The 24,458-nt window shown below is 54.0% G+C and overlaps 1 protein-coding gene across 3 annotated transcripts in view; it reads left to right on the top strand.

The window, feature by feature from the left end:
* The window catches only part of CDH22 (cadherin 22), a 105,001-nt gene that overhangs the window by 13,133 nt on the left and 67,410 nt on the right, over positions 1–24,458 (top strand). For all 3 annotated transcript variants that reach the window (XM_054218850.1, XM_054218851.1, XM_054218849.1), the window contains exons 2-3: positions 14,211–15,180; positions 20,288–20,582. In XM_054218850.1, the coding sequence (XP_054074825.1) occupies positions 14,956–15,180; positions 20,288–20,582 (520 nt within the window). In that variant the 5' untranslated portion in view covers positions 14,211–14,955. The remainder of the gene's footprint in view (positions 1–14,210; positions 15,181–20,287; positions 20,583–24,458) is intronic.

Raw genomic sequence — 24,458 nt, 5'->3', positions numbered from 1 at the left:
GGCGTGTCCTGTCTGTAGCGGTGTCTCAGCTTCGTTCAGCCACGTGCCACAGTTTTCTGATGCTGGCTTCCACTTTGGCGCTCTCATAGGTTATGCCTGTGTTGGTGCTTGTGTCCTAAATCTCCTTGCTGAGAACTGGCTTTGGGAAAGAGCAAGCAGCAGGCAGTAAAACCAAAAGCCATCACCTGTTCCTGGAGTCTGCTGCTGTCTGCAGCCCTTTTGATTTATACCCTGCAAAGGTCACTGAAGCAACAGGCCATTTCGCATATTTACTTACCCTGTGTATTCTCCTTGAGCACTGTGACCGGTATGTGGTGTCATTACTCAAGAAAAGGAAAATGGAACTGCGGGTGGGGTGTAGCAGCAGGACCCTCCGTTCTTGTCTCTCTGAAAGGGCAGAAAGATCAGGAGACCGTAAAGCCCGTGCCAGCCTCTTTGGCCACTGTGGAGCCTTTTTACTTGCACTTATGTTGGTGGCTGTGTTGGGACTGGCCACCAGCAGGACCATCTCCTCCCCTTTTGAGCTTTGAAGGGTCTTTCCTGCTGTATCTACACAAAGGAGAACCTTGGTATCCCTTCTGAGCCACAGACCTGGGGTGAGATGTCGTTTGCTGACATAGCAGCAGCATTGGCAACTCTGCTTGTGTCCAAGGCATGAAGATTTTGGGAATCCAGACCAGGAGTGCCTGTGTGTCAGTGCTGGCAGCAAAGCAGGGGGCTCACAGAGCAGGTGGCCAAGGTCCCTCTTGATGAGGTGTCTAGTCCTGTCCCAGGCTCATCACCCTGGGAGAGGGGAATGGATGATTTGCATTTCTCTGGTGTTAGCTGTTGCTGCTCTTAGATCTGCCCCATGGCATTCAGAGCTCTGGGCTGCTGTGCACCTGCCCGCAGCTCTCAGGAGAGCCCCTAATAGCTGAAGTCCACCACCAGCTACCTCCACCTCCAGGGAGGAGAGTGGTTGCTCCCTGAAGAAGGCGTGCTAATGAAAAATAAACTGGACCTGGCCAGGTAAAGTCTTTGAACAGCACCTGTAAGTACTGACGGGGCTGTTCTGTGGTGGCTGCCTCTCCAAGGCTCTGTGTCCCGTTGGACTCAGCCAGGAGATGTTTGCGATGAGGAGGGTGGCCGGCATCGTTCTGCTCGTGGGGGGGGTATGTGAGAAGTGTGATGGAGCTGGCGGAGCAGGGAAAGCCTGGGTCTGGCCAGTACGGGACACATTCCCTGGGCAGAGAGGACAGAAACGGAGCAGGACCCTGTCACCCATTGTGGCCTTCAGTGGTGTGTGTTGGATCTGCCCTTCCTTAAGGGGAGGCGAGAGGAGCAGCGCTCCTCACCTCTGTGTGCAGGACAAGGCGGGGGGCTGGTGTGCCTCTCCTCAAACCGTCCCATCGCTCCCGCTCTGCAAACTCCCTTCCTCTTGCTAGTTAGTATTAGCATTCAGTTTGCGGAACGGGCTATGCAATTAACACAAAGGTGCAGTCACTCACTCTGACTGGAGGACTCGTGGGATCAGATGTACTGGGGATAGGAAGCGGAGGCTTTCTGCTGGGAAAGAATGTCACAGCACAGCGGACACAGAAATGAAAAGCTATTAATAATGATCCCGGAACTTCACTTCCATCAGCTGTTTATTTAAAGGTGCTCCGTATTCAAAGCCTCCTGATTTATGTGGGCAATAACACTCACAGTCCTGGGATCACTTTTTTAAGCAAGGCTAATGGGGTGAAACCATCATACTGCGACAGTAGAGATCAAGCTGGGAAAATGATACTGGAGAGAAAAATAAACTATTGCCTATATTATCCAGGAGCTACGCTGGGCTGGGAGTTGATGTGGGCTCCCTGCTCTTCCAGCATTTATTAAGGCTTTTACTTCATTTTTTCCTGTTCTTTGTGAACAGAATTTACCGGGCATGGAAGGATATAAAAATTTGATTCTACCAGACAGGATGCTAAAAGCTTCTGGTTTTGCATTCAAGTGAAGTTTTGTCTGTAGTGCAGCCATGTATAGCTGTTCTGCCATGCAAGGCCCTGTGGGAGACAACCTCCCCATCCTTGTCTGCAGGGGTTCCCGTCCTCACTCAGCCCCGTTCCTGAGGGGCTGATCCCTCTGGGGAAAGGGGTTTCTGTTGGCTCTTGTCGGTTCCTTGATTTTTGCTTGCACAGCTGTGGTATCAGGGCACCTCTGCCCTCAGCTGTGTGCCAGGAGGATGGGGCCAGGCTCTTCTCAGTGGTGCCCAATGACAGGACAAGAGGTAACAGGCACAAACTTGAATGTAGGAACTTCCACCTAAACATGAGGAGGAACTTCTTTACTTTGAGGGTGGCAGAGCCCTGGCACAGGCTGCCCAGAGAGGTGGCGGAGTCTCCAACTCCGGAGACATTCCAAACCCGCCTGGACGCGTTCCTGTGCCACCTGCTCTGGGTGACCCTGCTCTGGCAGGGGGTTGGACTGGATGATCTCCAGAGGTCCCTGCCATTCTGTGAAATGTTCAGGGCTGTGGCAAGGAGGGGGTGAAAGGGCCACTCTGCTCTGGAGGGAGACCAGTTTCCACGTGGATTCTCTTCCCGGGGCTGTTGGCCCTGGCAGCATCAGTGAGGACTGCTTGGTGGGGCCATGAGCGCTGGGCCAGCACTGACCTGTTCCCTCTGGCCATCGAATTGTAGAAAACCAGGTTGGAAGGATCATCTGGTCCAACAATTCTTGGCAAATCTGGCAGCGCGTAGGAGGAGTGCTGAATGTTGGCCATCCAGACCATATGTGACTTTGTGGTATCTGTGAAGCAGTGAGCAGCTCTTTGCGAAACCTGCCTGTTTTTCCTGGGGAAGTGAAATAGCACTTATGCCACCGAGGTCTGGGGCTGGTGGCTGAGGTTTGTGTTGCTCTGGACAAACTCTGACTCCTGGGACACGACTCCAAGTGCTGCGCATCATCAGAAGCTAGTAGTGGTGGTGAAATTAGTAGAATGGAACAAATTATTGCAAATAATGATTGAATGTAAAATTTAGCCTATTGTTGTTGTCTTCAAGTTGCCTACAAGAAGATTGTAACCCTTTAGTCTGTTACAGGCTGGAGAAAGCCTTTATCTACAGCTCATTGGTGATGGGTGTGCTGTGAGGATTGCTTGCTTAGAGACCTGGCCCATCTGCTCCAGCATGTAGGTCCGCGGACCAGCAAGATGGTCAGATTCTCCTGGTTGTGATTTGTGAGGGGGAGGTGGGCTTTGCTTTGAATGAGTCTCTACCTGGGTGACCATCCAGAGGCTCTTTTTGGTCTGCGAAGCTCTGGTGCCCTTTCTCAAGAATATCTGCTCATTACTGGCCTGTTTCTGCTCAAAGTGCAGCCTTAGGGACCCAAGGAGGGACCTAGAAGGGCTCTGATGGCCTGGGGCAGCCCCGAGGGGTGTGCGGTGGCTCAGTTCTTGCCGTGCTCCTCTTGGAGATGCAGACTTTCAAATAGACTTGGCCAAAATGTGCTACTTGTGAAGGAGACTCAGCTACCAGGGATTTCTGCCAACTGTGGTGGATATTTCTGGGCACTGCTGCATCTCAGCAAAGCAAACTTGCTTCCTGTTTGGGGGATGAGGCTGTGCCACAGTCACCTTCAGGTTCCTGAATTTCTGTGGTACCAAGTTTCCTTCCTTTCTCCCCAGCGTGTTTGCTGAGGAATTTCTGGGGAGTGGGAAGGTTTGAGGCTGGAGCCTCTTCTTCCATGTGCCAGAAAAGCCCATGTTTGAGCAGGAGGGTATCGCTCAGGTGGTGGTTGTTGGTGGTGATGGCCATGCCTTGGGGATTGAGGTGCTCTGGCTGCTGCACAGATGCTGCCTGGGCAAGTCCGGTAGCCTGGGTGGCCGCGGAGTGCAGATGCAGAGCTGTTGCAGAAATAATTTCCTTATCCGTTAGACTATCTTGTTTCTAATTCCTTTTTAATGAGCTCCTCTGAAAATAAGAAAATCATTGTAACAGTTTTCTTAAGTGTGAAAGATCAGGCTGAAATTGGCATTAAAAAGACTAATCGCTCTCATTCTTCCACCTTTCTGACAGCTGTCTATTGCTGCAGACCTTGTCCTGAGGTGCTGAGGATGCCACTTGCCCCTTCAGGCTGCTTTTGGCCTAAGGCACCTGCAACAGAGAGTTGGTGCTTGCTTCTAATCTGGGCTGGGCATAACTTAATTGTCCTGTTACACCGGCAAAAAAGTACTTCTAAAGCTGCAGGAGAGAGACCTGCAGTGCAGCTGCCCCAGGTCTTCTCCTGCTTTTCACTGCTCTCCTGACCTCCCCACTTCAGTGTGAGTGATCCCGTGGTGACTTGGTCTGAGTCTCAAAATGAATGTGCTGCCATGGGAAGAGACTTCCCTCGCCTCGTGTGCTCTGTAAAGAGGGGCCACACTTCTCTGATCATGAGAGATTTCCAGGGACAGAATTTCCAAGAGGATTAAAATGTATAGGGAAGAAGAGCAAGCAGCAGCGAGACCTTCCTGAAAGCGACGTGTGCCTGCCATAGTATTTATTTAATCAGACGCCTGAGTCTGCATCTGACCTTGAACCCTGAGCGCCAAACCGAGGGAAGTTTCTTTGAACCCTTGTGGCTCAGTATAATACCCACTTGTTATTCTCTGTAGGAATTTGGGGAGACTTTCGTGAGACGTGGAAAGTTGCAGACAAAGCTGTGAACGTCTTCAATTTTCCATTTAATCACACAATATTGAATGATAAATAATTCATGCATCTGCCAAACATTTGCTTAAAAGAACCCAATTCCCTCCACATTTGTCAAAGTGTAAGAATTCCTTTTGTGTTTTTTTTTAAATAATTTTAATCTGTCCTTTAACTCCCATCCAGGTGCCCACTTGTCTGGGCTATCAGCTTTGATTCCACTTGCCTTGTTTGGGCCAGTCCATGCCTTTCCTTCTTGTCACTTCTGCTGGCCTCCAGGGCCCAAAGAAGTGGCAGCGGGAGGCAAGGAGGGGGGTGATGGTGGTTCCTGTGTGTCCTTGGGCTGTGCCAGGGGGGTCAGCTCTGGTGGTGGTGGAGAGTTGTGGGGGTTCTCCGCCCTGCTGTGTGGGGCTATTTCTGGCTCCTCATGAGGCAGTGGGGCATAAAAGTCGCGAGGCGGTTGGGAATGACTCCTGACTCTCCACAGGGGGCTTGTAAGGGGATGACTTTCAGATGCGGCTGTCTATCCAGATCCTAAAATTAAAGACCTGCTCTGAGCTCTGGAGCCTTCTCTCTGCAGCAGGAGGAACTCCGTCCACCCAAGAAGTTGTGACAGAGATGCTGCAGGCATCTTCCTCATAACCAGCACTGCTCACCTGTGGCCGGTGGGGGCCAAGGATGTCTGATGCCCTCTATGCTGGTGATGCCAAGCCCCGGGCAAGGATGGCCACGGAAGCGTGGTGGCTGGGGCAACGGCCATTGCTGCAGGCATTGGAAGAGCAGCAATGTCACCTTGTCCTCCTGCCCAGCTAGAGCCAGGCTCTCCTTCATGTGCTCTCTTTGAGCTGTACCTGGGTGTCAATGCCAATTTGGCAGTGCCTTCCAGTTCCTGTTTGGCCGGTCCCCTGGCTCAGTGCTGTTCTTCAGAAGTTTCTAGCAGTAGCCTTGACTAAGATAATCTCCTGCAATTTATGGATTTTGCTTCCTCCATGGGGTCCCTTCTCATTTTCTGCCAGGTCATGACTGAACTCTTTTGGTTTTGTTTTTCACCCCCCTTTCAGTTTTTATATCAGATTTGGGCTCACAGCAATGGGGCTTCTGTTTTTCGCCTGGTTGGTTTTTTTGTGTCTCCCCTCTTGGTTTTTTTTTTTTCTCTCCCTTCAGCTGTTGAGAACTCTGATTCTTCTTGCCACTGTTAATGATTCTGTTCACAAGCCTTTGAGAAGCCGGACAGGTATGTCGCATTTCCTTTCCCTGCTGAAGCAATCGGTGGGTTCAAGCCTGCACGGCGCTTAGCGGCGTACGGTTTCCTGTGCAAAGGAAAGCCGAGCCATGCCCTGTCAGATCTGAGTGCTCAGGTGCTTTGTTTTGCTTTTTTGCTAGCGCTTCAGGCAGTTTGTCAGGTTCGCGGGAAAGAGTGACTCGCCCGCGATCCCTTGAATTGTCCCTTGGGATCAGCTTTCTCTTTCCCGTGGGGTCGGAGATGCCAGCGCTCCCGATGCGTGGGGCTCTGTGTCGGTGTCTGTGTGTCCAGCTGTGCCAGTGAACCCTGAGCTGCTGGATATCCGGCCTTTAGCACTGCATGGAATTGGCAGAGAGGGATGAGGAGGCCAGTGATGGTTCTGTCTGGTTGCTCGGGTGTCCCGGGCTCCCGCCCATGGAGCTGATCGGGGATTTATGAGGCAGGGAGACCTCCCCTTGTGGGAAGCAGGAGGGAAACACCTTCTGCCACTGTTCCTTTGAAGCTGTGTTGCATAAATAACTGTGGTAACCGGGATCCTGAGGGGAGCCACAGGAATGTCCAAGGAGCAGGAGGGCCTGGTGTGGGGCTAGCAGAGCTGGTGTGTAACGGGTGGGCTGTGCGAGCACCTGCAGTCCCTGTGCTGAATGTCAGGAAGGGACCTGGTGAGCTCAAGGGCTCGGAGGGTGAAATTCAGAAAGGGGAAACCACAAATGGCGTGGCAGAGCAGTGGCTGCTGTCTCTGGGGTGAAGCCGTTCCTGTGCCCCGGCCATGGACAGCAGTCCTCTCCGGGGCTGTGGCTTCTCCCGTCTATCTGACTTGCCTCCTTGGCACTCGGAGGCAGAGCTTTTGCGTGCTCAGCTGGAACAGCAGCTTGCCCTGAGCCCGGGGGGTTCTGCTTGGTTAGTTCAGAGCCTCCTGAGAGCTGTGGTTATTTGGCTCCTGGTCTGGGAACTGGTGTAGATGTGCTGGCCATACTGGTGCAGCTTGCCTTGCCCACTGTGGCTAGCTGGCCAGCTGCACTCCGGCCTGCGGGTGTGCTTGGGGCAGAGTGGCTCCGTGTCTTCTCTTCCCTCTCAGCCTGGAGGTGGCTTCTCCCAGTCCTGGGCAGAGGGAATCACGTACGTGTTCGGGTCTGCAGGAAGATGCCTTTGCTTCCACCTCCTCTCAGAGATTGTTTTTTAAAGGCGAATTAAAAGTATTGTATTCACGTAGACAAGGCATGAAAATTCCATATTTGGAAAAGAATTGCTGCAGAGCGAGACCGTTATGGCTGTAAAACCCTCTTCCCTAAGGCAGACTTTGAGATTTTCTTTGCAATTAAAATTTCTTTGAAACTTGGACCAAAGAAGATTTGTAGGGGGGGGAAAAAAAATCTCCTGAACTTTGAAAATACTTTTTTCTAAACAATGCTTGTGTGAGAGCTTTAACAAATACTGTTCCTCCCGGTGTGTCTGATAGCAGAAAGTGACTGAACATGAGAAGTCAAAAGGTTGTGAATAGCTCCTGCTCTGACAGTCGCTGCACTCTTCTATTAGAATTTCTCAAGGCAGCATCAAAGGGGCCAATAATTAAACTTAAAGCAACTTAAAAAGAAGGGAGAAAATGGGTGTTTAGTCATATAGTGCTGAGCATTGTGTAGGTAGAGGTTCCTCCGGAAAAACAACTTTACCTGGACTGTGTGCAAGTTTATCTGAGAAGAAAAGCAGAGGCAGAAGTCCCCTGCTGGGAGAATAATTCCAAGGAAAACAGAAAGAGGAAACTTGGAGATTTACTTCAAGAACAAGCATGACTAAACTTTTACTATGTATAATGGGCTTTCTGCCCTGTTGTCACAGCTGAGGCTAGGGTGACATTAGTGAGAAAACTTTATTTTTATCATTATCTGTCTGTCTTCTGTGCTCTGTATCAGGGCTGCAGACTCGCTGAAAGGCAGATTGCTATCAAACATTGCTTTGCACAGTCTGGACTTGCACTTGGGATGTGTTCAGCCAGTAACTGTGGTTACATGAGCCTTTCGCTGCATAAGTAAAAACAAAAGCAGTTTAAATATCCTCTTCAAAAGCCTCTACAGTCTTGAATCCCTTGGCCACTTATCTCCAGCATTTGTACAAACTGTGATGCTGTGTGCCATCCAGATCAATATCTCGCTTGATTGGCAAAATGTGTCGAGATTCTGGAAAGGAGACTGAGTTAGAGCGTCTGCAGAACGTATCTCAGCAGAGGGATGCTGTGGCAGTTCCAGAGCTTGCAGTGGTGAAAACCTGTCTCGCTTGCAGTTGTTTTCTTGGCGCCACAGTATTCTGAGACATTCTCCAGCTTTGTTTTATCTGAACATCGGGCCTTCAATGTCACATCACTGATGGCATCTGCTATGGAATGGGAACTTTGCAGTGCAGTGGCTGTGATCATAAAAAACCCACTCACATCAAGACGGAATCCCACACCTTTGCTCTCACCAGTGCTGATGTCTCTTATGGAATTAGCAATGCATGTTAATGTATTCCAGCCAAAGACACTTGTTTATGGTGCCTGTGGTACCATAATGGGTACCACAGTGGAGCAGCAGCCAGGTTGGTCCCTAGTGTTTTAAACCTACAGAGCACTCCCTGTGGGTCTGAGGGCTGGATGCCCTGACTATTCCATTGTCCAGCCCAAAGCGGTAATTGTAAAATATCTCTTGGATGCTAGGAAGGAGCTGCAGGAAGCTATGGGGATGTGGGTGGGTGCTTGGCCCTGGTGCAGTGGTCCCGGGTTGGTGTGGCACTGAGGTGCGTTGTCAGATGCAGTGTGTGGGGTCTTGGATGTTTAAATGCATTAGGCTTGCCATGTGGCCAACTCTGGAGTTGATAGTATCTTACGTCTGGCAAGACTGCCTCCTCCCTCGTCTCTAGATTTCAAGGAGAAGTTTGTAAAAGCAAAAAAAGTATCTTTGCCTCATCTTGTCTTACAATATCCAGTAGAGGAAGTGAGCTCCAGAGAGCCCGAGTTCATGTCTTAGCCCTAGGCCTGGAGATTATGAACCATCTTAAAGCTTTGCAGCAGCTTTGCCATGCTTGTATTACCTCCATACAACAGATACTGGAAGCATGTTCTAGGCAGCCTGTTCCTTTTCCCAGGAAAGGGAGCATTAAGTGGATTTGAATTCTGTTTAACAGGAGGAGACGTGGTTACACACCACATGCTGCACTGTAGGCAGCACTGGAGAAGAATTGCTGCTGAACTAATTGCAGTCTTTTTGCTGCCCTGCGTCCCAGCAAGGTCCACCTGAGGCTGCCCCCTTTGTCATTGCATGCTCTGCCCTTGGGAAGCCACTGGAGAGCAGTGTGAGGAGCAACATGAGAGTCCACAAGCTCCCAATTTTCCAGCTGTGAGGTTGGGCTTCCGCAAGCAAGTGGTGGAAGCAACTGGTAGTCTGGAGACCGTCCCTGGTGTGCTGCTGTCTGCTCCTTCCTTGTCTTTGTTGGGTGACAGGGCTGGAGCTGGGTAACTGATACTCCCAGTCTGAACTCATCTGCAGATGGCAAACTGAGCAATGAGGGCCATGCCCAGGACCATGGGGTCAGGACTAAGCTGTTGTCCCTGACCTTCCTGCTGCAGCTTCCATTTCCTTGTATCCTTTGGGGTGTGGGCATGCCATGGAAAAGCAGGAGAAGGCCCAAGCTTTAGAGAGCTCCTGTCTCGTGCTTGGTATTCATTCTGTGGCTCTGCCTTCCCAAGGGTGGCACAGGCAGTGCCTTACTCTTGCCTCGCTCCCCAGCAGCTTATGCAGCATCCTCGTGGCCATTCCCAACAGACGGAGCGGTCCTGATGCTCGTGCAGGCAGTTTGTGTGACTCTGCCGGGAGGTGCTGAGGAGCCGAGGCAGTGCATCCAGCCCTGCGTTAGCTCAGGCGGCAAGCTGGCATCGAGGAGGGAGGGCTCTCCTTCTGCTCTGATGCAGCTTTCCTGGCTGCTGGGGGACTCTGCGTTTTCTGCTGCTTGTAAGGGCTTGTCTCAGAGGAACGGTGCTGGTGTGGCAGCCCTTGCCATCGAGCTGCGGGCACGGGGAGCGCTGCACGAGGAAATGGCCTCAAGTTACGCCAGGGGAGGTTCAGGTTGGATATTGGGAATAAATTCTTCACTGAAAGGGCTATCAAACATTGGAACAGGCTGCCTAGGGAAGTGTTGGAATCACCATCCCTGGAGATATTTAAAAGACAGGTAGATGTGGTGGTTTTGGCAGTGTTAGGTTGACGGTTGGACTCAACGATCTTAAAGGTCCCTCCCAACCTAGAGGATTCTGTGAGGTCCCAGGGTGGTCGTCTGGCCTCTGGTTGGGATCCCCCCTCCCTGGGCTCCTGGGATGCTGCTGCTCTGGCTCTGGGACTGCAGCAGTGTTGGGCGATAGTAGAGTTTGGAGGTGTAGGGCTGTGATGTATTGGGCAGTGCTATCTTTGTGTGCTGTGCCTGCCTGTGTCTTCCCCCCTCCCCCTGCCTGCTTTTCCCCCGCATCAGCCTGCATTTGTAAAATGAAATAAATATTGACACGGACGGGATGCTATTCAATTTGTCCTGATCACTGGGCTGCGGTGAGTTCTGACAGAGCACAGTGTAAAACATAAGCTCAGGATGTAATTTCTGCTGTCAACATGATGTACAGTATGGCTGTGCCAAATACACGCCGACAAACTGCACAAGCTCTTGTGGGGCGGCGGGGGGGAGGGGGGGGACGGTTTGTGCTGATAATTGGGAAGCGGGGATGACAGAGCAGCAGGAGAGAGAGGGCACTGCCCGGGGCGGTGCGAGGGTTTGGTGCTTCACTGCGTGTGTGGAACCCTGCCTGGTGCGCCCTGCGCCTGCTGCCTGCGTGCCCTGCGCTTGCAGCCAGCTGCCCGCTGCCGCCCGCTTGGGATGCGGTGCTGCGGCTGGCTCTGCCTGCGACGGCAGCAGCTCTCTCTGCTTATTTACGGCTCCGCTGCTCACGTGTGGCAGAGAGAAGTGGCACTTCCAGCTGGTGGTGAAAGGTCTTCAATAACACGGGGAAATAAATGTCGTGTTGGTCTTGGTTCCTGTGCACAGGGGCCTTCTGTGGTGCTCTGTAGCCCTGGGGTCCTTTGAATCCTGCAGCTGCAAGGTCACAAGCAGGACTTGGGGCTCTTGGATCCGCTTCCTCTGGACGCGGTCTGTGATGTGACAGCCAGAAAGAAAGGTCTGCACGCTGAGAAGAGACGTGACACTGACCCTAGCTGTGGCCTGAAGCTGTGACAGAAAAGAGGCAGGCTGAGACTTTATGGGTGGAGAGGAAGAACCCAGTTAGCGGCAACGAGCCTTGCCACAGACGTGTCTCTGGGTCAGCGTTTCTGGGGGGCTGGAGCTCGCAATGGGTTGTGTAGATGGGCTTTGCAGTCTGGGACCTGAGTGTCTCAGAGGTGCCTTGAGGCAAATTGTCACCCCACCTGCATTGCTGCGCGTAGGCAGAGCGTGCCAACAGCTCAGCTGAGTGCAGCCGAACTTCGGACACGTGAGGCAGCCACCAGCAAACCACATGAGTTCAGACGTAGCGGTAAGACGGGGAAATCTGCTAAATGTGGAAAGCGGCATAATGGCTGAGGCTCCAAACACAAGGTTGTGGTTCCCACAGCAACGGCAGCCCAGCCCGTGCAGGCTCAGCGGGACTCTCCTCTCCCTGGCACTCGCTGCTCTGTGCCGTGCTCCGATGCCACAGGGCTGAGCAAGTTGCCTTGGGAACTGCGGGCCAGCTCGTCCGCCAGCCGGGGAGCAGCTCTGCCGGAGCCGTGCTCACCCACTGCGACATCTATTGCCCTCGCTTCCTCTGCGCTCCGCCTTGCTTTCGCGCGTGCATTTAAGTTGTTGCTTTTACTCATTTATTGATACCGTTTAGGATGTGGCTACCTCCATTTATATGCTGTAACTCTGGCAAGGCTGAAAGAAAAGGCAGCAGTGCCGGTTTCCGAATGAGTGGCGGTGCCATCCCTCTGCGCCCACGGGGCTGGCTCCTGTGTGTGGCTCCAGCAGTCGGGTCATGGAGGAAATGGGCCGCTTGCAGATGCCACTCAGGAGTGAAATGGTGTGATGAGGGGAAGGGGCATGGCTCCTTCTGCCCTCCCAGAGCCAGTGTCCGTGCTGTCTGCCAGCTGTGTGCCCTGAGCAAGGCCTGCTGGGGGCAGCCGGGGCAGCGTGCCGCCTTCCTGCCCTTGGATGCTATTCTTCCCACACCTGCTGTTTGCCCTGAGTGCTGGCCTGAAGCTCTTGCTCTGGCACACCTTGCGCTGTTCGGTTTATTGCTGTCTCTCGCTGTCTGGGGAACTTACTCCAACATAGCCACAAATTTCACAGACGTGAGAAATTGGAGAGATGCTGGTTGTGGCAGTGGTACGCTACATCTTATTATATGATTCTTCTATATATCCGTGTAAGCGTGATAAAACAGGTTTGTTGTACGTGTCCTCTTATGTCTTGCTCTGAAGTCTGCTGCAGGTGGGGCAGCCTCAGCTCTGTCGCTCCAGAGCGGGGACCTTTATATCTGTGTTTGATTGACGAAGGCTGCAATTATTTCATTCTGTGAGACTTCTAACAGTGGGAAGGAACAACCCAGCCTGTCACCCGTCTACAGGCCATCTCGCTTCCCTGGGTATAGTCTCCGACGTTAAATATTTTGCTGTGTGATGATAGGGGTTCTCACCGGATTGGAAGAATAGGTGGCCCTTCAGGAGCAGGGGCAGGAATGGCTCTTGCACGGGGAGGCCCGGCTGCAAGAGGGAGTCATGCCGGTGCCAACAGCCTTCAGTGCATGGTGCGGAGAGGTCTTAATAACAAATGATCTGGCAGGGAAGAGGGGCGGGGAGGAATGTTGGTGTTTCTGTACTGTGATTGCTAACATAAAGATGCACCGGAGACCCTCTGCTCCTTGGAGCATGAGGAGCACAGGGCTTCCACGAGTGAGAGCTGACATGTATGTGTGTGTGGAGTATGGCATGTGTACATGGAGGCGAAAACACGTGTGTACACTCAAGTGAGGCACACATATGGACAAAGGAGAGCGCCAGTGCGTGTGAGTGCTCTTAGCTGTGCATGGGATGGAACACGGGTGCGAGCCATCGTGTGTGAATAGATTTGTGCACATTGCATGACCCACTGCTTGTGAACCATGAAGAGGCAGTGAGGAAGGATGCCTGGCACTAATGCCCCGTGTTTCTCAGTGTTTGTCCAGTCAGGCAAATGCAGAAATATCAGTGCAGCTCACTGGGTGCTTTGGGGAACTGCCCCGTTGGTGCGGTCGCACGAAGGGAATGTCAAGGGCAAGGAAGAGCTAGGGAAATACTTGCCAGCTACCCCTGCTCTGAACTGCTAGGGTTCAGAATCACTGCTAGGGCCATTCAGAACCACGCAGGGGACTCTGGAGCACAGTCCAGTTCCCCTTCTATGGGGAGTCGATGACTATCTAGTCCAGGATTGTCCCCTTTCCATTCATCCTCTTTCCCCCTCCCATTTAGAGTAACAGATGACAGGAGATTAATTCTGCAAACCGATGGAGATATGCATGTTTCATGAGTAGTTCTGGCTGTGGCTGGTGTCGCAGAGCTCTAGTGGAAGCTCAGGGTGTTGGTGCAGGCAGGGATGGATGCTGCACACCCATCTCCCGGTCGGCCTCTTCTCCCCAGGTGCTCACTGGATGCAGTCTGCCCTTGACCACAGGTCTCATGTCTTTATCCTTGGTGCCACGTGGGTGTCTTGAACCTCACCCTTTCTTAAACTCTTAGCTTTAAAGTCAGACAGATGGCGAGTCCTTGAAGAGATGCTTTCCTCCTAGTCCATGGCTGCAGAAGCAAGATGCTGGGAAAACTAGCGGCAGTGGCCGGACAGCCAGCACCTCCCCTGTCAGGCACTGGCATCGCCTGGTGCGTGCGTGCAGGACTGGCGTGGTCTGGCCCTGTGCGGTGCTGGGGGTGCTGCCTACACATCTCCCACCAGCGTGGGCAGCGATGGCGCAGCAGACCTCGCTCCTCTCGGCAACCAGGGCAGCGTGGTGAGGAGGGACCCTTGACAGTTGGGGCTCCTCAGTCTCGGAGTCCCTGCTGGAGCAAACGTGCGTGGTGATGAGAGCTCTGCAGCTTGCTGCCTTCCCTTCCCGGGTACCTTCCTGGGTACCTTCCCTTCCTGCTAAAGCAGGACCTGTGGGGCTGGGCTTTATGGTGGGGCACCTGGGGCCAGGCAGGGTGGGAGATGCTGACTAAGGCTGCAGGGGGAGGATGGAGCGGGGGGAACACGGAGCCTGGCTCTCACACCAGCACTGACACCTTGGCCTTTTGCAGGCTCCTGGGGATGCTGCCGGCTGCCCTGCACCTCCCTGTGTGATTCAGCAGAGGATGGAAGCGACCGGCATCAGCTGGGCAAAGGACCCTTCGCCAGGTGCTGGGATCTCATCCCCCTGAAGATGGGAGTTACAAATGGGCTTGTGACCCGCACATGTGGCACAGCCGCCTGTGCTGCCGGACCCCCGACGCAGTAGTCCAGGGCCACCACGGGACAGGCAAGACATTGGCCACAGCAGCTCATCCTGTTAACTTCTCTGTGAAACCGTACGTGGAAAAGCTTCCCTTCGCTTCCCGTGAATGACGGTGGCGGGTGCCCGTGCCCCGCACGCAGCTGCGGAGCCCCCTGCCCGCTGGCAGGGTGGGCAGCAGGCTGTGCGGGACCCTGCTCCCCAGCAAGACCGGCAGCAGCCGAGCACGGAGCCCCACAGCTCTGTCCCCGGGGACAAATGCCAGCTGCCAGACTCTTCTCTGGAGACCCAGGAGCAGCCTGCAAGGCACCAGCACTGACTGCCCCTGCGTTAGCAGTGGGAGGTCCAGGACGTCTGTTGTCACAGATGTGACTCCAGCCTGCTGGGACAGGAGTGCTCCAGCTGCAGGACACGGCATGCAGCGGGGATGGGGATGCTCTGCATTGACTGGTGAGCCCCACGCTGCTAGTGTGGACTTTCCTCCTTCTCCTCTTCCCTAAAGGATGCTAATTGCCTGTCCAAAAGATACTGCTCATGCAGCCTCCTAGAGTGCAATGGCGAAGGGTCTGCAGGGCTTCTCGTGGACCATGCTGCTGCTGTTCTGCGCCATCCAGGAGCTGGGGGCCTGGGCCATGCACACAGCGGTGGAGGGCCCTGGCCTCGGGCAGCCGGGGGACCCCGCACTGCTGGCTGGTGGGCGAGTGAAGCGTGGCTGGGTCTGGAATCAATTCTTTGTGGTGGAGGAGTACACAGGCACGGAGCCGCTGTACGTGGGGAAGGTAAGGTAGCCCTATGTCTCCATGGGGGTAACCAAGCTGGTGGCAGACTGGGGCATGCTGGCAGCACAGTCAAGCCTGGCAGGGGAGAGAGAGGACCTGTATGAAGGTTTCTCATGGGGGACTGGTTAGGTCTGTGGACTGGGATGGCAGGAGCCCGGTCCCTGATGGGGGCTGGTGAGGTTGATGTGCTTCCAGAAACCCCGGGACAGGAATACACCAAAATTCATATCTATGTTCTCCCAGTTGCGTGCTGGGTTCCCATGGTGTTTGGGGTGGGTGCAAGAAAGGGTGCAGCTCTGGGTGTTGTGGGGGCAGTGGGAAAGGCTCAGCCCCATCTCTGTGGGTGGACATGCTGGGCTGGAGCAGATGTGTAGACCGGGCTGGGTGGGCAGGACGGGCATCTGCTCATGCTGGTCCCTGCAATTTCTTGGCAGCCGAAGTGCTGCTGTAGCACCAAGGGCCCTCCTGCCCCAGCAGTTGCTGCCGTAGGTGCAACCCTGACTTCCTGAACATGGTCCATCCCTGGTCCCGTAGCCCTTTCAGCATGGGGATCATGTGCTGGGTTTTGTTTCATGGCCTCTCCCTGTGGCTCCTTCCTGGTCCTGGAAGGATCTCCTGGACCTGCAGGCTACAATAGCTGTTTCCTAGCTAATTATCTCCAAAAACTGGGGCTGGCAGAGATGTCCCACTCTAGTAGTGGTGCAGCAATCCTGCTCTTGTTTGTGGCCAGACCAAGGTTCTTGCAGGATTTACAGATCTCAGGCTGACGTGCACAGCATGGTGTGGAAGGTGCTTGGTGTGGGTGTCCAGGGCTTGGAGGGACCCTGAGGGGCCAGCACTGGTGACAGAGCTCTCCTGGAGCTTGCCGGGAGCTATGTCTGTCCTTTGGGTGCCCCTGGGAGCTGCACTGTGTTACTATGCTGCTCCCAGGGCCGGATCCTTGCTGGGCTGTGCACAGGTGGTGGCACCCATGAACTTCCAGGGAGAGGCACTGGGAGGTTTCAGGCTTGTAACCAGCGCATCCTGCTCTGCTGTGAGAAGGTGTGATAGTGGTCACTGGAGCATGCTGGTCTCCTTGTGCTGGAAAAGCCCTGGTCTCCCTCTGGTAGTCTCCCTTCTCTCCAAGGGGGTGGCTGTTCCTGTTGTCCTGGCTCTTGCCCTTGCTTGCATGCCCTGCGGAGAGGAGTGCCAGCAAACCTGGAGCTTGCTGGGTCTGTCCTTGGGAACTTGCTGCTTCTCTGGTGTGTGACCACCTTGGGGCATGGGGAGGCTGGACATGGACCTCTGGTCCCTCTGCTCCTGGCGTCCTGAGGCTGAAGGAGCGTTTTGCCTTGGGGTTGCTGGGCTTCGTCCTTTTCTGGGAGCTGTGGAGAAGCTGCCCTGTGGCTTCCATGTGTTGGGAGGATGTGTTACTTCTATATTGATGAAGGCAGTGCCAGATGTTGGGACCAGTCAGAGTAGGGTGCTGCAAGCCAGCTAGGGCTGCCCCTGTTGGGGAGCAGGGGCTCTCCCCAAAGGAAAATGCCCCAGAGCTCACGCAGCGGGGCTGTCTGATGGCCTCGGCTGTCTGGTTATGAGTCTGGAGGAGGCTTGAAAATGGGCTTCTTGGCTAGGGGCCAGCTGGGATTTCAGTGGTGATTTGTGTCCATTTCAGCAGACACTCGAAAGGCGCACTCCTCTGCCACGGCGCTCGGTGCAGTTACAGCTAATTCACAGCTCCCCTGGGAAGCGACTCGAAGCATCAGGCCCTGTCAAGCTCCGGAGGTAGCCTAGCAACCGCCGCATCTCCAAAACGAACCCAGGAACCTACAACTAACCCATTTTACAGCCCCTTTCCACATCAGTCACTGCATCGCCCACCCCGCTCAGAACAAACAGCCAGCCGGCGCCGCAAGCCGTTCCCTGTGAACATTGCTCCGGAGGGCTGAAGGCAACCCAGGGACGGGTTTTTCCCTGGGGTTGGGAGAAGCTGAGGTGCCCACCTGGGGATGCCAGGGCTGGGGTGGGCCCCGGCTTCCCAGGGCAGTGGTGCCAGTCCCCCCCGGCGCACAGCTTGCGCGTCCCAGAGCCTTCCTCCATGGGGGACCCACGGCTCCATGCAGTGTAGCTGGGGCTTGCCCTCCATGGACGCCTCTTGCACACCTACGTGTGCTTTTCAGAGGGCCGATACCATTTCCATAAAATCTGGGTTCTCTGGCTAATCCTTCTTCTGAACTGTAATTTCCCCTGAGGCTGCTGTCAGTTTGATGTGGATTTCTTTGGGTTTTTTTAAATAGAATTATGGGGTCAGCACTAGTTACAAACTTCTGCGTGTGGACAGATCTATTTTAGATAGAGGAGAGGATTAAAGGGAAAAAAGCAGATTTAATTAAGTTGCTAATATTTAAAGAAAATTGATGAACTCGGGGTTTATGAGTTGGAGCAAACAGAGTGCGCCTTTATTACAGGCTAGTTTTTATTTGATTTTCTTTCTTTCACAGCCCCAGAGTCATTTTTTATTTGTGTATTTTTGCTTTCTGTTTAATCGCTTTTAATAAGGAATGTGCACATTTAATTTTGACTTAATTATTAGCTAGTAATTAATGGCTTCGTAAAAATCCTGACTGTAGCCTTTTAGGACAAGGAAACTATTTTCCTCTTTAACAAACCGATCGGCCTTTTGTCCACCTTCCGAATAGCTGTTGCGGATGCTCTAGTCCTTGGCCGGAGGAGCTGAGCGCAGGGTTCCCTCTGCTCCTGGGGTGCAGCGCTGAGTTGGAGGGGGCTCGGGGGAAGGTGCAGAGGGGGTCCCGGGGACAGCATGGGTCTGTGCCATGCCAGGGCTGCCCAATTTTTCTCTCCTGCCATGCCCAGTAGTGGTGGATGTCCCCAAAACTTGGTGCTCCCTGAGCCTTCCCGCTGTACCGGCAAGGCTTGGCAGGAGAAGCATCCCTGGGATGTGGTCTGGGCCTGTGGCATCTCCCCTCAGATGTCTGTACTCTGTTATCCGGCCCTCCCCCATTAGTTGTTGTTTAGTCAAGCAGCACAGATTTAGCTCTTTTAATCTTCCCTTGTAAATCAATCACTGCAGCCCCTTGAGCCCAGGCTCCATTTTTCTTCCTAGTGTTCTAGTTTGCAGGGATGCTGGTGCCTGCTCCGAGCAGTCAGCGATGAGCAAATATGTAAAGAGGATGTGCTGAGAGCTCAGTGTGGTTCTGGGAAGAGGTGCTGGGTGGTTTACCTCTGGCCTAATTATTAATCATGAGCCTGGTGTTCAGCGGAAAATTGCAGGTTTCTGTTACCCGCTCTGTACAGACCAGGTGCACCTTTTTTCTTTCTGAAAAGCTTGATCTCTAGCAGGGTAGCAGTGAACACTAGAATCATAGACTGGTTTGGGTTGGAAGGGAACTTAAAGATCATCCAGTTCCAACACCCTGCCCTGGGCAGGGACACCTCCCACCAGACCAGGCTGCTCAAAGCCCCGTCCAGCCTGGCCTTGGAAAGGATGGGAGAGGATGATAAAGCGGAGGGGACAGCAAGCTCGCCAGCAGGGAGGGCTCGGGCAGGACCGCCAGGGCAGGATGCTCCTGCAGAGCCAGGCAGAACATCCCTGCAGGCACTTGCTCTGAGAGGTGCTGCCCCAGCAGGTCTGTGGCCAAGCCACGGCGGTCCCAGCGGCGCCGCTGGGCTCTCGGCCCCGAGCGCAGGTCTCCTTCCCTTGGCAAGCCTTGGGAGATGTTTCAGCATGGGCAGTAATATGGGAATGTTGTGTAAAATGCATTGAATTGTCTAAGGCGTGGGCCCCTCACTCATGAAATAAATATATAAACTGTATCTAACAAGACAAATATAATGAAGGCGTCATAAAAAAGAGGCAGCTCTGGTATAAATTCTTGCTGGTAGAGCTGTGTGTCTGAAAGGTGGATTATAGAACTGCAGTTTGGAAGATTGAATGGCCCATAAACATTTTCATATTTCATTAGCCGATTAATGGACGGCTTTTTTTCTTTCTCTTTTTTTTTGGGGGGGGGTGAGGCGGCTTTGCTGATTCTAAGCAGAAATTGTAGGAAGCAAATGAAAGCAGTTGATGAAACCTTTCCGGGGGCCTGTCCCATTATGGATTGTCCCAATTAATGCCCATGCTGCTCTCTGTCAAGATGCATTCTGCCTGTCCAGTTACTGTTAATAGATTTCTCATAAGTGGCTGGATTGTAAAAACCTCATAACTCAGTTTAATGCCACCAATAAAATTATCTCTGGACGTCTGGCCTGGATTCCAGTCAGCTCCTGGTCTGCGGGGAGCTGCTGTTTACCCTTTCTTTTCCTAATTTCAAATGTTGTCTTAATTAGAAAATGAAGCAGGAATTGGCTACAAAAGCATCTTCCCCAGGGTCTGTTTTTCATCCTGAACACAAGCCTAATTTGCCACATTCTCCCACGGGCTTTGCTCAGGTGGGGGCTGTGGGTGTGATGTTGTGAGGGGTTGACACCCCCCTGTGTTCTTGCCACATGAAGCCAATACAGATGTGCAGTGAGTGCGTGAGCTCTCAGCCAGGGAGATTTGTCAGCACCGACTGCCTGGAAACGGGAGTGTGGCGGTGGCTGGAGCAGAGCTGGCAGATGAGCGTGGGCTTTGGGTGGATGGGGACAGATGCTGGTGAGCTGCCTTTACACCCCAGTCTGCTCTGCAGCTTGGGAGAGGTGATCCTGCACTGCCAGGGTCCTGGGTCCTTGCCCACAGGGAAGCCTTTTTTTCTTTTTTTTTTTTTTTTTGGTGTGCTGATGAGTTGTCTTTCCCTTTTCCAGCATCTCCTAACCCCTTGCAGTGGTGGGGTTTGGCCCTCGGTTTGTGGTGTGGGTGGGTACTGGCAGGATTTGTGATCTGCTGAGCGTATGGTGGCAGAGGCAGGTCTGAAGTTCAAGTTTATGGGGCCTTCCTGCATGCACAGGCGTTGTTTGGTGGTGTTCTGTCCTGCTCTCCGGCCAGCAGCAGCAGAGGGAGCAGACGGGCATCATGCAGGGACCGTGGGCACCTTGCACCAGGGGCTTCACAGCCATGCGGTCTTGGACGCGGGGGCATGAGCATGGCCCCAGCCTGCTCCCACCCCTCTCCCTCTCTCCCTGGCAGATCCACTCGGACTCGGATGAGGGGGACGGCTCCATCAAGTACACTATCTCCGGGGAGGGCGCAGGGACAATCTTCCTCATCGACGAGATCACAGGTGACATCCACGCCACTGAACGCCTGGACCGGGAGCAGAAAACCTTCTACACCCTGCGGGCTCAGGCCCGCGACCGGCAGACGGACCAGCTGCTGGAGCCTGAGTCCGAGTTCATCATCAAGGTGCAGGACATCAACGACAGCGAGCCACGCTTCCTGGAGGGGCCCTACATCGGCAGTGTGGCAGAGCTGTCCCCCATCGGTAGGTCTCCTGGGTGGGAGGAGGTGGGTTGGGAAAACCTACGCCCCTCTCTTATCAAACCTTGAGCTCGCTGTACCCCGCAAAACCGCCTGCAAATCCCAGGGATTCCAGCTGAGACCGGAGCTAGGGAGCCAAAAGGGAAAAATAAATAAGGTGGCTTAAGGAAAACAAGTGAATAAATCCTCTGAGCTGATTGCCAGCCTGTGGCTGAGCGCTCAGTCTCAGCCCTAAGCTGTGCCCTGGAGACAGGTTGTGGCGGTGCCAGCTGCCTGCTGTGCCTTGACCCTGGTTTTGCACAGCCCCCTCGCTCCCAAATGCTGGGAGGGACCGGGGGGGATGGATGGACTGAGCCCTTGCATGCTGAGGGGCTCATGGCTGCCTGTGGCTCAGATTAACCTGAGTGGGGTTTCTCCTCCTCTGCCTGCCCGTGCCCTGGGCCATCCTCTGTGTGCTGCTTTGCTGCTCTCCAGAGCCCCGCGGCTGCCCAGCCACCCCTTTGTGCATCCCCATGGGGTTGCCGAGCCCTCTCACCCTCTAGCCTTCCTCTGAGAGGCCAGGCCTTGGCTGAGATCAGGGAATTCATGTCCCCTGTGACAGGAGTGTGCCTTCCCCGTGTTACCGTTAGCCTGCCCATCCCCTTCCCACTAGGCATCTCAAGTCCACTGGCAATCAGCCTCGCTGGGACGTGCGCCACGAGGCTGCATGAGTCCATCCCCCAGGGATGGCGGAGGAGGGCAGAGAGCTTTGTGCTCCCCTGAGCGTCGGGAGGGTAGAGGGAGGTGATGCATGAACTGCAGTACTGCTGCCCTTGCCCCCTGTGCCGGCCCCGACGGTGGGTTCTCGTGCTGCTGAGCACGGCTGGAGTCCAGGCAGAGCGACTGGCTTGCTGCGGTGCCCAGAACGTCACACCATTCCCTGTCCATGTCGGGCTATCTGTTATCCCCCATTGACTAGCCAGAGCGTGTGGCAGACTGCACGTGCCAGCGTGCGCTGCGGGCAGGCAACGATAAATCACTGTTCTCCAAAGGCTGCGTCCAGGTAGAAGCCAGCCTGCAAAAGACTGACTGACATCAAAGATGAGGCAGGTCCCCAACACTGTCAGCAAGGGATGAGTCGGCAGCGGGGAGAGTGACGGTGCCAGGAGAAGGCAGTGAGCTCCGGGAGGGAGAGCGGCTGGGGGTCCAGGGCTGAGCTGCACCAGGGGCTCGGCAGGTTGGGGAACCGCTGGGCCCCGCTTGTGCAGGAAGGTCTGGCTGAAGAGGCATCCTGGAAGCCAAATGCAGGGGATGGTGCTTGGGTCTGCGCTGCCTCAGGACAGCGCTGTCCCTCCGTGGTTAACGTGCAGCGTATTGTGAGAGCGGTGCACGGCCTCCAGCAGGTACAGATGTGCAGGAATTGCCCATACCAGAGGAGCTGCTGCTGCCTGGATTTCTGTTGACGGATGGAGAACAAGCTCTCCTGAGTCACCCCAAGCTCTCCTTCCTCTTCCACTTACCTGCACAAATCCTCTCCCGAGTCAGAGTGATCTCTTGAACTACAGCCGTGTGCTCCTGGAGAAATGAAAGGCAGCATGTGGGCAGCAAAGCAGGAGGCATCCTGTTCCCAAAGGGAAGAAAGAAATTAATTTAATCTATTTTGCTTGAACAACATTTAAAAAGGAAGGAATTCTCAACTCTGAGTATTAGACAAGGATCCCAGTTCTTTGAAAGTCACTAACAATTACGGAGCTGCCTGATCAGACTGATGTGAACAAGACATATCAAAGGAGACAGTTTCTATGCGAAATTGGAGATCAGAGGGAGAAAGAAACACGGTTTCACAACATGAAAGGAGGCGATTCCTGCAAATTAAAACACTCAGAAGTTAAAAGTAAAGAGGAGTGCTGTGAACGGCGTGGGCTGTGCTTCCAAGCTGCATGCGCAGAGCAGGGAGCTGGAGCCAAGAGCCTGTTCTGCTTACCGGGCTGATGTCTGTCTGCCCGAGACAATCTTGGAGCTTTTCTGTAGCCTGGCCATGCCCTGGGGAGCGTAAGGTCTTCTCTGCAGCAGCCGAGCCCTGGAGATGGCCCAGCTAACAGGGCAGGGAGGGCTTCACACGGCATCTTCAAGTGGTGCTGCGACATGGGTGCCCTGCGGTGTGAACGCAGGGCTGGAGGGTACCCACACGCAGCTGCTGCAAGTCCCCAGCTGCCTCCTGGTTCTGCTGCAGCTTACCAGTGCTTTGGCCAGGAACAGGTAGCACAAAGGACATGTCCTGTGAAAGCATAAACAAGCAAGTCTGAAAAGTAGCTTTCTCCTCCACCCTCTTGGTGTTCAGCAGCCGCCCTGCTCCTCCACCGTAGCCCTGGTGTGGACACAGAGGGAGATGGGGCTGGTCACGGACCCGGTGTGTGAAGTTCAGCTCCAGCTGCTGTAGGAAGGGCTGGGGATGCATGGACATCCCCAAGGACATGAGATTCTGCCTGGGCCAGGGCGGTAAAGTTCAGGATTTTCTTGTGGGAAAAACCCTGCCAGGCCCTGTTTGCGTGGGAGTGCTCCTTTTGTGGCATCAAGGCTTGGCTCAGCTGTTGTCATGGCTTGTTTTTGTGGTTGGTATTGGTAGTGATGTCTCTGAGCTGGACAGATGATCTCCCCTAGACCTGAGGGGTATTTTCATAAGAGTGAATGGGGAGCATGCCTTGCTGCCTTCCTGAATGTGGAAGGAGGTTGTGCTTTGTGCTGGCCAAGTCAGGGTAGGAAGGCTGGGCAGCCTGGGGAGAGCTTGGGTTGGCTATTCATACATCAAGATCAAGGTCAGACCCTGGGGACCTGCTGGGGAACATGCCTGGTCTCGGCTCCATTTGGGTGCAGATGTTTTCCTGGATCACCAGTTCAGCTGTGCTCTCTGCTGGGGAAGGGGCTGGGATGGGACCACCCCAGGGGGCAGGGATGCTCTCCAGCTTGGAGCCTGTTTGTGGGGACCTGTTCATTCCCCATCTCTGCTGCTCTGACAGCCTCTGCTCTGTGGCCCAGCCTGAAAAGCAAAGGGTGACCCCCTTTTTTCCTCCTCTCACGCTCCTGCCTTCCCAGACCTCGCTGGCGTTTGTGCTTGGGGCTGCCCGAGTGGGTGGTTTTTCTTCTCGCTCATGGCAGCTATCGGCTGCAGCTCCCCATTCCCTGCCAAAAGCATAGTCCCAGCTCCCAGAGGTGGGTACCTTCCTGGGGCATAAAGAGGAATAAAACAAATACGGTCAGATCCGCTCTCTGACAGCAGGAGCAGATCAAAGGACATTATTTGCATAATGAAGGAGTACTAATTGGGAGGGAAAGTCATTTGATTTCCTAGTGTCTAAGAGGGAATAACAAATGAGAGAACTGCACGAACTCTCACAGAGTAGCTGGGAGTGCTTTGCAGCACACCTGCCCCTTGCTCCGTGCTGGGGCCGGGGCAGCACCTTTTGGTAGCGACAGCATAATGTGCTGCTGGAGGTGATAACGCTAAGTCAGGGTGGACTAAAGGCCTCTCTGATCCAGAATTTTGTCCTGACAGTGGCCAAAGTGGATGCTTGAGGAGGAGGAACAGCACACGCAGCATGTGTGATGCTCCTCTTAATACTCTCCCAGCCAACAACCAGTTTCAGCGTGGGGATTTCTGCAGCTGTGGGTGGTTTCCCTGGGTTTAGTCACCTTCACTGTCTGTCTTCCATGAACTCATCCACACTCACTCTAAACCTCTGCAACGGGAAAGGAAAAGGGGTTGCTATTTCTATCCGATGGATCAAAAGTGGCAGATGCAAGATGGTCAGGAAGGTAAGGCCAGAGTTTGGGATTTGCAGGGGACAGAGGTGGTGCTTGGAGCTAACCTCGGCCCATGGAGCCAGGCTGAGCGTGTGCCCCT

The sequence above is a fragment of the Rissa tridactyla genome, chromosome 12, assembly GCF_028500815.1.
Source record: "Rissa tridactyla isolate bRisTri1 chromosome 12, bRisTri1.patW.cur.20221130, whole genome shotgun sequence".
NCBI lineage: Eukaryota > Metazoa > Chordata > Aves > Charadriiformes > Laridae > Rissa > Rissa tridactyla.
Note: the sequence above shows the minus strand (reverse complement) of the source record. Positions and strands in the feature narration are given on the sequence as shown.